We start from the raw sequence: 18075 nt of genomic DNA on the forward strand, positions 1-18075 counted from the left end.
GCGGTGTGCTAATAAAATATACAAATCAAAAAATGAAAATGTAAAATTCAGTTGATGATTCAGATAAGGCGTGGTGGGTGTACGCCACCCTCCCCTTTAAACGGGAAAATATCTCCTTTTTTTCGGCATAAAATCGTTCAACAATTTTTTGCAATCCTCCGATCAGCGGTATATATGTTTTTGGCAATTAGCTCCCCTTTTTTCCCTTAAAAAATCCTGGACCCACTCCTAAAACTCATGAATGGTGTCTTCGATTGTTAAATTAAAAAAACGTTATATATAGTATAAAAAAACATTTGAGTCTTATGCAACTTTTGGGTTTATAGACATATCTGAAAACTGGCTGCTAGCGAAGTGGCTGCTAGCTTGAGCCGAGCGGCTTTTGTTGGGGTTCGTGTTGCTCAGTTTTTATTTTTATATTTTGTGTTGTGTGTTGCTGTTTGTCTTTACGTCGTTTTTCATTTATTGCCATGGCTTTGTCAGTGTGTTCCCACATTTGAGTTTGATTGTCCCTTTGCCTTTGGTATCTTTCGCCTCTCTTTTACCAAGTGAGATCTCACAAAACATGTTTAACCCTACCGCATTTTTGCGCCTGTCCTAAGTCAGGAACCTCTAGCCTTTGTTAGACTTGTATGTTTTTTTTTAATTTTGGTTCATCTCTATGTTTCGTAGTGTAGAGTGGCGTTCATTTTCCCGATCTAGTATACATTAGTGTTTCGGGGCTTTCTGAAGCCCGCCTATGGGTGCGGGATTTTTCGCTGTGTTGAAGGCCCATTGATGGCCTTGGGTTGTTTTGTACATTTGGTCGAATTGTTGTCTCTTTGATACATCCTCCGTTTCCATTCTTTATTCCAAGTTAAAAAAAAATACTGGACTACCTCTACTTACTTAAATGCCAATAACTGTTGATACATTTATGATTTACAGAGATATCTTTTTATGCTTCCATTATTATCATATGTCACTGGTGTCAACGTGATGATCGTAACTGCAATTACGATCATCTCAATATGGCGGACACAAATTTAGGGAAATTTTATAAGCCCGATTTTTCCATTTTAACAGCTTATTTTCAGATTCGCATTATGTCAAGAAACAAATTTATAAGTATGCCATCAAAGGTTTTTTTACTTCATGATGGAAAAGCAACAAAAAGAACGAAAATCGAGATACAAAAAAAAACACGATGATGATCGTAACTTTTATTTATTTTTATCAACGATGATCGTAATTTTACTTAAGATGATCGTAACTGTCTGTTCCAACGAAGCATTTTCTAATAAATAGAGCTGTATGGTATGCGAAAAAGTGTACATAATCAGCTTATATTGTGATAATAATGAGAGACGATTACTGTAGGGGAGGGCAACATCCTATTGATTGGTATACGTGTAAGTGCAGAATAATGGTTATGATTTTGTGAGATTTCGTACTTTTTTTTTTATCTAGTTCTATATTAAATTGCATTGTGGTAAATAACTTTATAATGATTTCATATATCTTATATAAATAAGGTATTGGAGATTTCATATTAATGACCAGTTTGGTAAAATTTAAGATTTTTTTTCAATGGAACACTTTGTAGGAATAATATTACCTTTCGAGAACCTGATATTTTTAGGGGAATTTCGGACAGATATAGGTTTAAGAAGTGTAACCATATCTGTTGAATGAAAAAAAGATTGAAAGCACCAATAAAATAGAGGTTGGAAAATATAGCATTAAGAAGTGTAACCATACATGCCATATCTGTTGAATGAAAAAGAAATTGAAACCTTCGATAAAATAATTCATTGATATTTTTGGCTAAAACTACTTCTTTCGACTTACCTCAATAACACGTGTCATATAACAGTAAGTGTAAGGATTTAAAGTTTGAAAAACCTGGAAACTAATATATGAACGTATATACCATTTATTTCAGCTTTTCCTTCATTACATAAATAGCCTACCCGTGATAAATATAGGCAACAATGGCAGATCCAGAAATGTTCATAAAGGAGGGGCACTGACTGCCTAAGAGGGGCCCCGCTCCAGTCATGCTTTAGTGATTCCCTATATAATCATCCAAGTTTTTCCCACAAAAGTGCGGGGACCCTGGGCCTCCCTCTAAATCCGCCTCTGTAGTCTATCAATGTTTAATAGTCATAGTTTGATTAAGAAAATACAAAACCAGGCAACAAGCTAAAACCGAGGTGAACACATCAAAATAATGTAGCTTCATGCCTAACATTACTTATTTCTAAAATATTCAGTGAAAGTTTTGACCTGCAATCTTAAACTGCATCATGATCGAGGATGAAATTTATATTTACTTCATACAAACGTATTCCATTTTGAATTTTAACTAAATTACTCATAAGAAAAAAATATTGATGACATTTGCAAATAAACCTGTCAATTCCCCCTTATGTCATTTCGTTTTGACAAATTGCAGTGCTCATTTTGTTCAGTTTCAAAATCATACTGTTTTCAGTTATACCAATATATCGTGACTTCTAAATAGAATGCTCATTTAAAGAAGAAACACATCGTAAATTGTGAGTTTCGATCATCTTTATATAATAACAAGTCTGAGTTACGATCATCCATAGCCGAAGTTACGATCATCATCGTGTTTTTTTGTATAGCGATTTTCCTTCTTCTGGGTGTTTTTCCATCATTTTAGAAAAATACATTCAATGGCAATGCTTATAAAGATTTTTATAGACATAAAACATATCTAAATACAAGCTATTAAAGTGGAGAAATCGACCATATAAAATTACCCTAAATTTGGGAGGGGGAGAGGGCTAGGATGAAAAATTTTGTCCTGCATTTTTTTTAATTTGTAATCTCTGTCCTGTCTTTTTTTATTTTTCACTCAATTCGGTCCTGCCTTTTTTTTTTAGTTTATCCTGACTTTTTTTTTACATAAATTGCCATCCTGCCTTTTTATTTTGCAAAGTGTCTCATCCTATCTTTTTTTTCTCAAAACTCCTGTTCTGCCTATTTTTTCGAATTTCATCTTAGCCCTCCCCCCCCCCCCCCCCCCCCCCCCCCCCATCAAAATGGTAGCTCCCTAAAGATGTCTATTTTGATATGATATTTGGTATTTTTGGTACATGCAATTTAGGGTCGTTTAGAGCTTTGAGCACGATTTCTAAGAAAATCCGGATACCTATTCCTTATTTTTCTGCAAATAGTAGAACTTACAAATCTACGTTGCAATATGCAGGACACAAAAATTCAAACAATGATACAGTCGTATTTTTCTCACATGTTGGTCGGACAAGAATATGGACGGATTTTGAAAATGACCCATATACCGCCTTGTTTGCTAAGCGGCTGTATAATAAGTTTTATTTAACGAGATAATGTATTCATCAATAGGTAAACGATAAGTGTAGGTGACTATAAACAAAATGTGTCTTAGCAATGGCGGCCTTGTTTTTCGTTGACGAGCTCATTGGGTATGATTTCTGTCTCAATTCGTTCAGCAATTGCTTTGATTTAAAAATTGAATGCACAGGTGACAGATGATGTATATAACACTAATGCATTTCCTAACTAAAAAGGTGTGATACATGTAATAAAGAAATTTGAATATTTACCTTTAGAATATAATTCTTTGTCATGCTTCCAGACAGGATAGAGTTGTACGCAAAATATACACTGAGACCACGTGATTAAAATATCAAGCCCTGCCGACAGATTTCAGACCAAGTTGGCTTTCAACAAGTGAACTTGCAATATTTTGAAATCAAATCAAGTTTATTTGTAAAAAGTACACTTAGTTAGATACAAACAATACAAATATACTTTCAGTAAATGAGAAAGGTGAGAAACAACTCGACAAGTAAACATTATTAGCAAGGAAAGTGAACAAAAACAACACCACAAGATGAGAATATACATTTTTTTCACTAAACTTGTTCAGAAGAAGTTAACAAGTGCACTTTTAGAAAGTTGGAAAGTAAAGAAAATAATCCACTTGTAAACAAAATGAAGTATACAAGGTTTGTTCCACGGCAACTATCAGACTAGTTGTATGTTACAAGTGAACAAAGACCATGTACACAAGGCGAGTCTATACTTTTTATTCACTTTGTCAAAGTAAACTTGTTCAGAAGAAGTTAACAAGTGCACTTTCGGAAAGTCGGAAAGTTTAGAAAATTACTTAACAAGTACACACAATTAGGTTCACAAGGTTTGTTATAATGCAACTTTACCACTTATTTTTGTCAACAAGTTGAGCTGAGAACTGATCAACTCGTGACTATTATAAGCTTCCATAAATACATGCTGAAGACTAAGAAACATAGAATAGCCCAGCCAACACAATGATACATGCTTACATGTGAGTGACAATTTTAAAGTGTTTTTGTTGTATCGTTTAGTTTCTGTCTCATTGATGTGGGATATTTAAGACACATTTTGTTTATAGTCACCTACACTTATCGTTTACCTATTGATGAATACATTATCTCGTTAAATAAAACTTATTATACAGCCGCTTAGCAAACACCATTGTGTGGGGGCTGAGCTGTTCTATAAATGTCCCACGTTAATAAGACAGCAACTAAACTATACAACAAACACTTTAAAATTGTCACTTATATGTTAGCATGTATCATTGTGTGTGAGCTTAGCTGTTCTATCAATACCTCTAGGTCAACGAGACAGCAATTAAACGATACAACATTCACTTACATGTAAGTATGAATCATTGTATGTTGGCTGAGCTGTTCTATGAATACCCCAACGTCATTTACACCGCAACTAAACGATACTGCAAACACTTTTGTCACTTCCATGTTAGCATGTACCATTGTATGTGGACTTAAGTGTTTATAGAACAACTTACTGATCACACAAAAAAATATTCTTATACGGAAGTGACAAAAGTTCATGTTGTGTCGTTTATTTGCTGTCTCTGTTACATGGGGTATTTATAGAACAGCTCAGCCCCCACACAATGGTACATGCTAACACAGAAGTGACAAGAGTTCATGTTGTATCGTTTATTTGCTGGCTCATTTACATGGGGTATTTATAGAACAGCTCAGCCTCCACACAATGGTACATTGTAACACAGAAGTGACAAGAGTTCATGTTGTGTCGTTTATTTGCTGTCTCATTTACATGGGGTATTTATAGAACATCTCAGCCCCCACACAATGGTACGTGCTAACACAGAAGTGACAAGAGTTCATGTTGACTGTGTCGTTTATTTGCTGTCTCATTTACATAGGGTATTTATAGAACAGCTCAGCCCTACACAATGCAACATGCTAACACAGAAGTGACAAGAGTTCATGTTGTGTCGTTGTGTTGCTATCTCATTGCCTATGTTATTTACAGAACAGCTTAGCCCACACACAATGACACATGCTATAAAAGTGACAAGAGTACATGTTGTATCGTTTATTTGCTGTCTTGTTGATGTGGAATATTCATTGAACAGCTTAGCCCACACACAACGACACATGCTAACATGAAAGTGACAAAAGTTCATGTTGTTTCGATTAGTTGTTGTCTCATTGACGTGGGATATTCATAGAACAGCTTAGTCCACACACAATATGGTACATTTTAAAATGAAATTGCCACGTGCTAACATGAAAGTGACAAAAGTTAAATTGTGGTGTTTGGTTGCCGTGGGATGTTTATAGAACAGTTTAGCCCACACAGTCACTTTGACACATGCTAACATGGAAGTGACAAAAGTTTCCAGTTTGTGTCGTTTAGTTGCTGTCTCATTGATGTGGGGTATTTATAGAACAGCTTATCCCACACACTATGACACATGATAACATTAAAGTGATAAAAGTGAATGTTGTTTTGTTTAGTTGCTGTCTAATTGATTGAACAGCTTAGCCCACACACAATGGTACATGCTAACATGAAATTGACAAAAGTGCATCTTGTATCGATAAGTTGCTGGCTTATTGACATGAAGTATTTATAGAACAGCTTAGCCCATCATTCTAACATTGAATTGAAAAAAGCCATGTTGTGTTGCCTAGTTGATCTCATTGACTTGGGGTATTTAAAGAACAGTTTGGCTAACACACTATGATACATGTTAACATGGAAGTGACGAAAGTTCACGTTGTGTCGGTTAGTTGCTGTCTCATTGACTCGGGGTATTAAACGAATAGCTTGGCCAACACACTATGACACATGCTAACATGGAAGTGACGAAAGTTCAAGTGTGGTTTAGTTGCTGTGTCATTGACGTAGGGGGTATTCATAGAATAGCTCAGCCAACACACAATGATACATGCTTACATGCAAGTGACAATTTTAAAGTGTTTGTTGTATCGTTTAGTTGCTGTCTTATTAACATGGGATATTTATAGAACAACTTACCAATCACAAAAAGAAACTTGTGTCGTTTAGTAGCTGTCTCATTGGCGTGGGGGTATTTATAGAACAGTTTTGTAGCCCACACACAATTAAACAATGTCATGCTAACATATCAGTACTCTGCAGTTTGAGGTGTTATTGGCATCTGCGAATATGGTAAAATAAAACGGACATGTTTAAGATTTCACAGCGTTATAACATGTTACTTTAATCATTCTTCCCTTAGATTATTTATTTTGTATTTACATTGTATCATAGATCAAATTTATTTGTTCAGTGTATGTTCACTGGTGTTAATATGTCTTTTGATTGAGTTAAGCCATTTCAATTGATATTTTATAGTGTGTCTTTCTATGTTGTGATTTTACACTTTTGTTTCAGATAAGGGTGAAGATTTGGTACCATTAAAACGTTTAAACCCGCTGCAATTGTTTGCACCTGTCCCAAGTCAGGAATCTGATGTTCAGTAGTTTGTCGTTTGTTGATGTGGTTTATAAGTTTTTCTCGTTTCTCGTTTTTTTTAAAATTCTAGTAGATTAGACCATTGGTTTTCACTAGTAATTTTTGGGGCCCTTTATAGCCTGCTGTTCGCTGTGAGCCAAGGCTCCGTGTTGAAGACCGTACTTTGACCTATAATGGTTTACTTTTATGAATTTTGACTTGGATGGAGAGTCCGGGGCGGATCCAGGAATTTGGAAAGGGGGGCGAAGTTTTTAAAGATTGCCGAGCGGAGCGAGGCGAAAAATTTTTGGGACCTTTTTTGGGCTAAAAAACATAAAATAAGGGTAAAATGCACTTTTTAAACGGTTCCTGGCGAGGGGCATGTATATTCTATAGTTGCTGTAAAGTGTAAGGGTTGGACATGTTTTATGCTGTATTCTCCCTATTGATTGTCTATCATAAAATGATAGTATGGATCCAAAGCTATGTACTGATATATTTGATGTGGGACTTGCCAGTAAAAAATAGACATGGAAAATTCTCGTTTGTTGTATGTTAAGTTAGCATAACCTCACAGATTTCTTGTTGTAAACAAGAAATACGCCGGGCTATTCGACGAAATTTACAATACGACCGACACGAGTTAAAAAAGTCAAACAAGCAATTTTTATCCAAATGTTTTGTTGATATGTTTCACCAAACAAAATTAAGGGAGGTGAGGGGTTCCAAATCAACCAAAGGCTACGAATGAGTCTGAAATGACAACGAATTTATGAATGACGGGCGACAAATGGAGACATAAAGGCCACACTCAGCAGTCAGGTTGCAGTCTGGTCTTGAAAAAAGTATTCAATATATCAGTTCGGCGAAACAGACATTCCGGTCAGACATGCAAACCCTGGCCTCAAAAAAATACGCCCGTTTTTTATTCATCATGTTCATTTAATGATAAATAATTCTGTTGGAAATTTTCGTTTCTAATAGCAAAAAAGTGGACAAGATTATTGTTTTCAATCCAGATACGGCCAGAATTTTTATTTAATGCAAAAATCAGAGTCAGATTGTTTTCTCTCAAATACCTTAGACTGCCTCCTCAAATCAAATGGTTCGTACCTTAGACTTTAAATCTATCTAGAGCTTATACTGACTGGGGATCATTATTCAGCTTTTATGTTATTTTTAAATAGGCTGGGGCGTTTGGGGTTAAACATGTTTTCGTAGGTAAATAATATTGCTGTGGATTTTTTTTTCATGAGAGTGTAATAGAGTATTACTTTCTGTTTGGTTGAATTGTGAAATAGAAGTCACTACGTTCTTGCTCAATCCTGTGTCGCTTTGAAGGTATCATGGTTGTCATCCTCAGCCTAAGCAATGTAATTTACTGTAATTTGAATTTTCAAAATGACTGAGTGACGTTTTTTTGACGCACTGGTCAACTCCACCATAGCGAATCACATGACTTTGACATAATCAGTAAATACCAGCGAAAAATATCTTTATAAGTAAAGAATTGTCGCATAAAAATTAAATACACGGGAAATGGCAAAGTTCACGAAGTCTAGTCTGATTAATCTTTTTACATAAAAAAAAAAAAAAAAAAATCCAAGCAAAAGGGGGGGGGGCGTACGCCCTCTACGCCCCCCTCTGGATCCGCCACTGATCTGAGTTGCCTCATTGGCACTCATACATAGTCTTCAGTTTTCTATGTTGTGTCATCTGTACTATTATTTGTCTGTTTGTCTTTTTATTTTTGGCCATGGCGTTGTCAGTTTGTTTTCGATCTATGAGTTTGACTGTCCCTCTGGTATCGTTCGTCCCTCTTTCATACCACATCTTCTTATATCTATATACATCGTTTTATTGTATTTCATATTTGATAAACTATTGATTTATAAAATATTGGTTTCCTTTATTGGTAACAACATGTAGCATACAGTATAGTTGTCTTTAATTCCTTATTTTATATTGAGAAAGTGAAATGTAAAGTCATTTTCGATACAAGGTTTTAATAATTTTTAAAATTATTTAAGGATGCACACATCATGTGATTCCCATATATATATATATCTGTTTTAAGAATACAAAAGAAATATAATAATATCTACCGATTCCATTCAAAAGTAAAATTGTATTCTAATAACATAGTTTGAGCCCCATGGCCTATTATTGTATTTTCTTGCAGACATAGTTGTATTTCTTTTCACATGGTTTGTCGTGAATTTTTCCATTTTTTGCATAGATTGTTATGCATTTTCCATCGTCATTAGGTTGTCCAGGTTCCCATTGAGGTTCTTTGAAAGCTGGTTTGCCAGTGCCCCAACCCCATTGGTCGTTCTGTTTTACTCCATTTGTCCAGAGAAAAAAGGTTGATAGCTGTAATTTAAGAAAAGTATGCATCATTCAGGAAGCTGGAAGAAGTTAACCAGCGTGGAGTTTATATAATTATACACCCAATTGTAATTTTACAGTAGTAGACTTTTTGCCTTCCAAAAGTAATTATAAAAGCCGGGATTCGAACCTTGGACCATAGGAACAGTAATCCACCTCTCTTCCAATTGAGACAAAGGAGTACTAGTGCAGCTAATGGAGAGCTGCTAGATAAGGGGAAGCACCGCTACACTCCCCTATCCTAAGAGGTTTTTACTATATAATGACGATATCTACATCACGTACACTGGTTAGGTATTTTTCTAACCTTGATTTTTTTTGGTTAGGAGCCATTTTTCCAACAGGAGGGCGTGAATTGCCTTCCAAAATTAATTACTGTTTCAGTCGGATTTCGAACCCTTGATCCCTGGCTTAGTAAGCGCCGCTCTATCAACTAAGTTACATTTAAATGTGTACTCTGTCTCACTAGTACAACTTATTGAGGGCGCTTATATCTAGGTAAGAGGAAACACCGTACATTTTCCCATCTCAAGGGTCATTATACTATAAATAAAATATCTAAATCACTTACCCTGATTATGTATTTTCTCTAAAAGAGAGACAAAAGATGCCAAAGAGACATTCATAATTAAATTCAAATGACGAAAACAAGCCGACAACGCCATGGCAAAAAACGAAAAACGACCAAAAGACAAACAACAGCATACAAAACACAACATAAAAAATAAAGACTGAGCAACACGAACTTCACTAATAACCGGGGATGATTTCAGGTGCTCCGGAAGGGTAAATAGATCTAACGGTGGGTTTTCAGTTGGATGCCAATTTTCCAACAGGAGAGCAAAATAACTCGGTTGAAATTATAGCAAATTTCTGTCAGATAAAAACAGCTGTGTTTGCATCATCAGAAAAAAGGAAAACGCTTCACAATAAAAGTTATACCAAAATAAACCCGACTTTAAGTTTTGCTTCTATTGGTACCAAGTTGTTAAAATCCAACTAAAAATTACCTCACAATAATTTCTTTATCTTTATTTAGGAAAAATAAGTTTTATATATATATGAATATATTGCAAAAATTACAGAAAGTAACTAATGCCTATTGTATAGTTGATAAACTGTATGCATGGCTGTCATTCGGTATATCGAGAAAAATGATCGTGAAAGAATAAGTAACGGTGGTCAAGTATTGCGACTGGATCGTGAAATATCTGGTATAGGATCGTGAAGGAAATCTTATCGAGAAGAACAACACATACAACGTCTGACAGTAAATAATCTAATTTAATCAATTATAATGACAAATATTGGAAAAATAAAACTGTCTGTCAAAAAGGTTCATTCAACATTATGATCAGTATCTGAGAAAAATCAAGGCTTAAAAGTACACCGTTTTAACAAAACTACAAAAGGCAAATTGCTCTTCGAAATTACAGAGAAATGAAATGTAAACACACATGATTTTTTTCACACGATTAAAGCTTAAACTACTTTTCTCTTAACACTTTCGCTACTAAATTAATATTTTTCGCGGATTTTTTAAGCCGAAATAAATTATCACGAGACGATTGCCTGACCGGAATTAATTTGACAGATGCCCCGCAAAAATGACTATCGTATTTTTGATCGCTCATATCTCTGGAACGGATTGAAATTTCGCTTAAAAAATTGAGATCCGTAGTCTTTGTCATGGCTTATTCATTTATGAAAAATCGTAGTTCCATAGTTTTTGTTATTTTTCTGAAATTAATTGATTTTATTTGTCTCTCAACGAGAGTTTTGTCAGTGAAAATTGTCCATTTAATTTCGATCTCGTTTTCGCGTTTATTTATCTATTCTATCCTATGGATGTTAACTAGAGTGAACCTACGTATCGTCGGAACAGATTCGTTACAAATTTAATTCTGTTCCATTTGTTATTCAAAAAATATGATTGAAAATTGTCCGACGGTCACGAAGGTTAATGACCGCCATTTTGTACACAACAAGACATATTGAAGGGAAACAACACCATCTGTTATTTAAAATGTACATTTGCAACGCTGGAGTTGTCTTTCTTTTACCAATGTATGAGCATACTGTCTTTCTTTTACCAATGTATGAGCATACTAAAATTCACTATCAGTGATCAAAAATAATTTTCTAACATTTCAGACTCATTAAAAAGAGTTTAATAACAACATTAAACAAAGACTTACAAAATTTTCAGTCTGGTTTTTTAAGTTCATCTGGTTTGCCTGAGTGTCAACAGCTACTGTCCTTCATCAAAGTTCATTTATAGGAAAAATTACAATGTATTTAATGTTTTTACTCATCCATTTTTCTTAAAAAAGGTTTTTAAAACAAAACTGTCAACTATATTCATTAACATGGAACAAACAAACGTCAAAACAGAACAACAAATAAACTGGTCTCCATTTTCAATTGTAACAATTCCTCTCAGTGTGGTATTTTGTGAAACACTCAGGCAGGCACAGATGTTTCCCACAATCAAAACACCCAAACTTTGTCTGCTTGATAGGCACCTCTCGACTATTTTGGCTTCTCATATAACAAAGATGGCATCTAGATTTTTTGTCAAAGGAGGAAAGCATGTGTCGCTGAACAAGGCGGTTCTCCATAGGCATGAGGGATGGTCTTCCTCTGTCTCAGAGATATAACCGTTTACCAACCCCTTGGCCACAGAAATTGAAAAGTCAAGGAATTTCATATTAGATTGGTTGTTGGTACTCAAACTAAAAAGTTTAAAGGCATTAAATTCTGCCATTTCCATCAACACAAAGAATACCCGTTTGTTCCACTTATATGTTTTGTGGTTGTAACAGTAGTATTGGATATATTGATCAGCATGATCAACACCACCCATGTTACATGTGTAATCTGCTACTGCCTTGGGACAATCAAAGTTTTGTCTTGAGAATGTTCCATCAATGTTGACACGCCTTATAACTTGTGAAGTAGTATGGTCGTGGATGGTTGTGAGGGTTTATATATTTTTCTTGTCACGCAAAACAGACGCAACTAGTGGTCCCTTCTGTCTGAACCTCATGTCTCCACGCTCATTGATACCAGTTGGTTTTTTACACATAATTTTTTTGGTAGCCCTTTAAGATTACATCTAACTGTGCCACAAGCATATGTACCGAAATTTTCGTACAGAGCAGAAAACAACTCGGGACTTGTAAAGAAATTATCAGTGTAAAGATGGTACCCTTTACCAACTAAATCTGACTGTTGCAAGCATCTTGTTACTACACTACTACCAAGATGTGTCTGTGGGGTTGCATTTCTTCAAGGATATATGTCAACGTATTGTATATAACTGTGTTGGGAATCTGCCAAAACCCAAGCTTTTACACCCCATTTGTGTGGCTTTTGAGGCATATATTGCTTAAACTGTACCCTCCCTTTAAATGGTATCATTGTTTCATCCACAGTTATGTTTCTATGTGGAGTATATTCCTGTTGAAAGGCTGTATTAAAATGAGTGAGAAGAGGTTTGACTTTGTACAACGGGTCATAATTTTGATCTCCAGGCAGAGGTTGCTGTGTTGAGTCAGAAAAATGGAGATACCTCATAATCTGTGTAAAGCGATCCCGGCTCATGGTTTTTGCATATATAGGTGATTGTAAAAAACTGTCTGTGGACCAATACATCCTTGTAGATGGTTTCCTGTCTATGCCCATCCCAAAACAAAGACCAAAGAAGGCATTCATCTCCTCTATAGACGGTCTAACCCATGCCATTTTGTTTTCATCAGGTTTGTTTTTTTTCTGTAATTTGGCATATGAATCAGTTTGCTCTATTAACATCTCCAACAGAACATGATTAAAAAACAGTTTGAAGAAATCAAGAGGGGTTTTATCCTGAGGCATGATCCTTGTAGGGCCAGTTCTCCCAGTGGGGGTGAAAAGATGAGGCAACCCACGCTCAAAGTAAAGAAAGTCCTCATGCCAGCCATCAATGTTTCCTGCATCACCAGCAGGTCCAGGTACATCTGTAAGTTTCCCCTTCACTTTCAAGATGCATTTTGTTTTTCAGAATGATAAAATCTTTTTGGGATTTTGATGGGCATTTTTTTTTTTCGTTCTTGCAGAAGGTGTAAAAATAAACAAACACCTCAATTGTTTTTGATACTGTCAACTCAGTTACACCCTTTAACTCACCTATAGTTGTGTAGATATCTATTGTCTGTCTATTGTCCATGCCAATCAAGGACAATTCATACAATTCAATACAGTTTTTACCTGAGAGGGAGCATCTCAAAGTTGTATCCAAACTTAGTTGATTTTTACACCTTCTGCAGGAACGAAAAAAAAATGGTCATCAAAATCAAAAAAAGATTTATCTTTCTGAAAAACAAAATGCATTTAAATTTTATATATCTAGTGGATGCCAGGCCTTAAAACTTTTCCAACTGCACAGGTTAGTCTGTACTTAGAGTAGTTTTTGAGGTCTAAAACACAGCCATTTTTGTCCATTTGTTATGATGAACCTTAAATAAAAACTGCTGATGACGACACTAACGAAAAAAATTAAAATGATCTTGAGAATCACAGGAATTAAATGACATTTAACACGACACCGGAAACTTATTTATTCATTTAATTTCAGTCGATCAAAAAAGCGATATAAAAATGTTATTTTGCGAGGAATGCAAGCACCTGCCAGACACCACGAGGCTTGATTCCGAATCTAAAACACTACACAAATGATTGAAAATTGACAAGACTAACCTTCAATATTTTATGAAGTTCGTGGAGTAATGATTTTTGTTGTTTTTTATGCTTTCTTTGGTTAATTTACTAGAAAGTTGACTTGATCATTCTAGTCCGCCATGTTCGTTGTGGTCGTATTTTTTTCACGAATCCGGGTCCGTTTGCCCAAAAACACGTTCGCGCCCATTCACGTTCGCCCCCATTTCACTTTCGCACCCCACACATTCGCACCCAAAGTCCGTTCGCACCCTACACGTTCGCACCCTTTTAATTGGTTTTGTGTTTAATTATTTTGTAATCGAGTTTAGGTAAGTGTATTGCAGCTTAATTTGCTGTAAATATTTTTTTTCATTGTTTCAAAATAAAATGAGATTCTGACAACATTTTTTTGTGTTGAATAAATCTTAATCATCTTTTGGTTGGTGTATTGCTATAAATTTATGTTTTCATTGTTTCAAAATAAAGTGATTAAAAAATTATTCTCACGTTTTTTTTTTGGTGCTGAATAAATCTTAAAGTATGTTTTGGTTAGTGTAGTGATATAAATTTTTTTTTTTATTGTTTCAAAATAAAGTGAGATCAAAGGGGTCGAGCTGTTAAAATCAATTATCTTGATTATTATGTTTTACTTATACCAAGCTAAATACATGCAGTATTAACATCAAAGCAAGTTAAAACAACAATCGTGATTTTCAAACACACAACAATAATACCAAATTTAGCTGTGTATAAATATAATTATTATATACTTAGTAGTAAATACAGATAAATTGTATGTGTATTACAATCATTGGCAAGCGTGCTGTATCAGCCACCCGTGATGATATCGATATCAGCACGGTTGCAAAAGCTTTATCACATCTTTAATCTGTATGACGTCACGTCATCGATTGCAGTCACTGTTGCAAAGGCTTAATCAAACCCCTTCTCTGTATGACGTCATGTCAAACCTATAATCTGTATGACGTCATTTCAAACCTTCTTATCTGTGTGACTTCATGTCACATAAAAAACATCTACATGAGGTATATGTATATAATAGAGTGTATATGATATGGCTTTTTCAATATCACACACCGTATCAACCCTCAACCAATATAATCCCTCGAGCAGAGCTCTTGGGATTATATTGGTGTGTCAGGTTGATAAGGATGTGATATTGAAAAAGCCATATGATATTCACTATATACCAATTAGCAGTAATCATACATTTGTACATAATTAACATTTAATAATTAATCATCAAATTGATAAAAAAAAAACATTCAAATAATAATTCCCCAATTTTTATTCAGGAAAATATTTTTTTTTGGTATATACATATAAAAAATATCTAATAATTGAACTTGAATTTGAATGAAAATTGGGTGCGAACGTGTAGGGTGAGAACAAAGCTTAGCTTCAAAACTTTACACTCATTGAAAATAATTTTGACAGTTTAATTATTTCATTTCTTATAATGAAATATGTTTATACTATAGTTCTAACCATTCTACGTTCTGAGTCGTAAAACATGCATATAACACTCTTGATTGTGATAGTCTAAAAATAGAAATTTATGTAATCCAGTGATATCAGTCACCGGAAAACAAAATGGCGGCCAAATAACGTTAAACTGGTCGCATTCCGGTTCCTGTTTACGCTCACCAGCAAAGGAATTTGACAAAACTTCAAAGATAATTTTCAAGTAGAAATATTGAGATTTTTTTAAAACGACTACGATTTTTAAATTTATAGATTTAAATAATAATGTTTCCTTAAGGATACATTCGGCATCTAAACCGGTGTGCCAAAAGGATACATTCGGCATGCGCACGAGGGTCCCAAAAGGATACATTCGGCATGAAAGGAATACAAATATCGTTCAATATTACTGTTTGAAATAGTTCATAAAGTTATTTTAATTTAGTTTAATCAGAAACTTTGCAAAACGGTAACATTTGTGAACATTTAATATTTCGGATCGTGAAAGATCGTGTACTGCATTTTGATGATCGTGAAAGATCTGTTGTCGCTCATTCGTTATTGCAAAAAATCCAGGAAAACGATTAAATCTTTCTTTAAACAAATGATAATTTATATTTGTAATTGGTATATCAAAAGATTGGCTTTGCATGACTTATTCCGCTTCACTTTTGTTTGTGAATAGGGCTATGATGGTTCAATGCCATTTGATCTGATTATTTGATAATACCACACCGATTAGTTTTCTTATAACAATATAAGTCCGCCTATTCGTCCTGTATAAGATTTATGTCGTTTGAAAAGTTAAGATTGTCTCGTCTGATTTCCATTAATTTTCATACAGTCATACCTATAAAAAAAGATCCTTGTTAATTTTGGTAAAAATTGGAAAAAATATTGTTTAAAAAAAAAAAAAAAAAAAAAACAGCAGGAAAACGACTGTCATATTCCTGACCTGGCAAAGACATTTTTTTTTAAGTGGTGAGTTAAATCTAGTTTTCTAGCTAGCTAATACGCAAACTTGTATGACAGTTGTTTAATATCCGTAATATTACCAAATTGTGTGAGTAACCCATACCGACATAATTGGTTAACGTGGCCATATCTGAGATCCACCACCCAAAAGTGTGTAAACATACATCACAGGTGTACAACATAACTTAATTTAAAGTTCAAACGCACTCACAATTAAATCAAACAAAGACGCTAACAAAAAAGTTTTTGTAGTTGATAATACAGTCAGTGTAGTAAAGCATAATTACGGAGCCCCTTAAGTTTCATGTAAATTTTAATATCTTCGTTTGCCGGAGATTCAACCTGGTTCTCGACTTTCAAAATGGTGCTCATGACTTTGAATATCGTGCGCGCACTAGTTTGAAAGTCGCGAACACCAGTTTGAAAGTCGTGTGCACCAGTTAGAAAGTCGTGCACACCAGTTTTCAAATGTCGTGCGTACGAGTTTCCAAGTCGTGCGCACGATTTTTCAAACTTGTGCGCACCAGATTAAATCTCCAGCAAACGATACAGTTACAGGGGAGGTAAGGAAGTCGCTAACGTAAAATGCTATTTTTCGCGACATGAAACTGTGACACATCGGAAAAAGATGCATGTTTTTATCATTCAGACTGATTTATCTTGAAAACGAGTTCATGGACTCCTCTTTTTAAAAACGACATTTGGCTTGATTATGTATGAAGATTTTTTGTGCAAATTCTTATAAACAAATCACCGATGATTTTTTTTTTTAAATTATATAAATATACAGCAAAAAATGCCGTTTTTTGACTAAAAACATGAAAATGTGATAAAAATGAATTATTTCCAAAGAAGTATTACACATAAAATTCAATGCACACTTATATATGTAGAGAAGGTATCACAGATGTTTTTACAAAAGTCAGCTTGCGTTTATCGTTTAAAACAAAAAAAGTTTGGTATGTCTTTACAAAGGATACAAATGTCCAAGAAACCGAAATTTCCAGTATAAAATGTCTATAATTTCGAACCCATTTATCTCGAAAAGTAGCACATGAAGGTATATTTTTTGTAACATATTTGAATTGACTTGATGAAAAATAGCTTGTATGCAAACTCTCGTCAAAAATTCACCGTGGGATCAAAACTGTATCGTTTGCCCTTAAGGTAACACGATACCGAATGGCATATCTCCCGATTTCCAAACTTTTTGACACACGTGTTCTTTGAATCGAATTACATCTGAATGTGTAATAAAAAATGGGGGTCACCATTTTTGTTTTCTTGGTATTTTGATAGGAATACGTCAATTTTGGCGACAAATTTACATAGGTATATAGGAGAAATGGCTTTTTTTCGGCTTTCCTTTTTAGATTTTCCAATGGATGGATATGTTCTTATATACGGAGAAAAACAAAAAACTAACATAATATCCAGGATTGCATACTGAATCCATACACGTAAAAAAACTCATATGTCACCATCCTTGTTTTTGAGATAAATGGCTTCAAAGTTGATCGATATGCCTAGAATTTGACCGAAAACGTATGACGTTATTGAATACAGAATATAACGTTATTCCTACTCAGAGATATGGAAAACAAAATATGTGTCAGGATCTGAATGTTGTTTTTTTATTTTCATTTCCCCTGTCGGGTTTCGTAAATTTCCTAGTTATGCAATATGAAATTCTACTGGTATAAATTTATTTCGTCCTGCACATGGAAATTTCACTCA

General features: G+C 34.5%; 1 protein-coding gene across 3 annotated transcripts in view; it reads right to left on the reverse strand.

Moving 5' to 3' along the window:
- LOC127710861 (lithostathine-1-alpha-like) overlaps nucleotides 1-18075 on the reverse strand; it is a 420068-nt gene that overhangs the window by 299250 nt on the left and 102743 nt on the right. For 2 of the 3 annotated variants that reach the window (XM_052216823.1, XM_052216822.1), the window contains one exon: nucleotides 8779-9165. The exons of the other annotated variant lie outside the window; for it this stretch is intronic. In XM_052216823.1, coding sequence (XP_052072783.1) covers nucleotides 8956-9165 — 210 coding nt within the window. In that variant the 3' untranslated portion in view covers nucleotides 8779-8955. Of the gene's footprint in view, nucleotides 1-8778; nucleotides 9166-18075 lie in introns of those variants that run through there. 3 annotated transcript variants of the gene reach the window in all.

This window comes from Mytilus californianus, unplaced genomic scaffold (genome assembly GCF_021869535.1).
Source record: "Mytilus californianus isolate M0D057914Y unplaced genomic scaffold, xbMytCali1.0.p SCAF_8, whole genome shotgun sequence".
Lineage (NCBI taxonomy): Eukaryota > Metazoa > Mollusca > Bivalvia > Mytilida > Mytilidae > Mytilus > Mytilus californianus.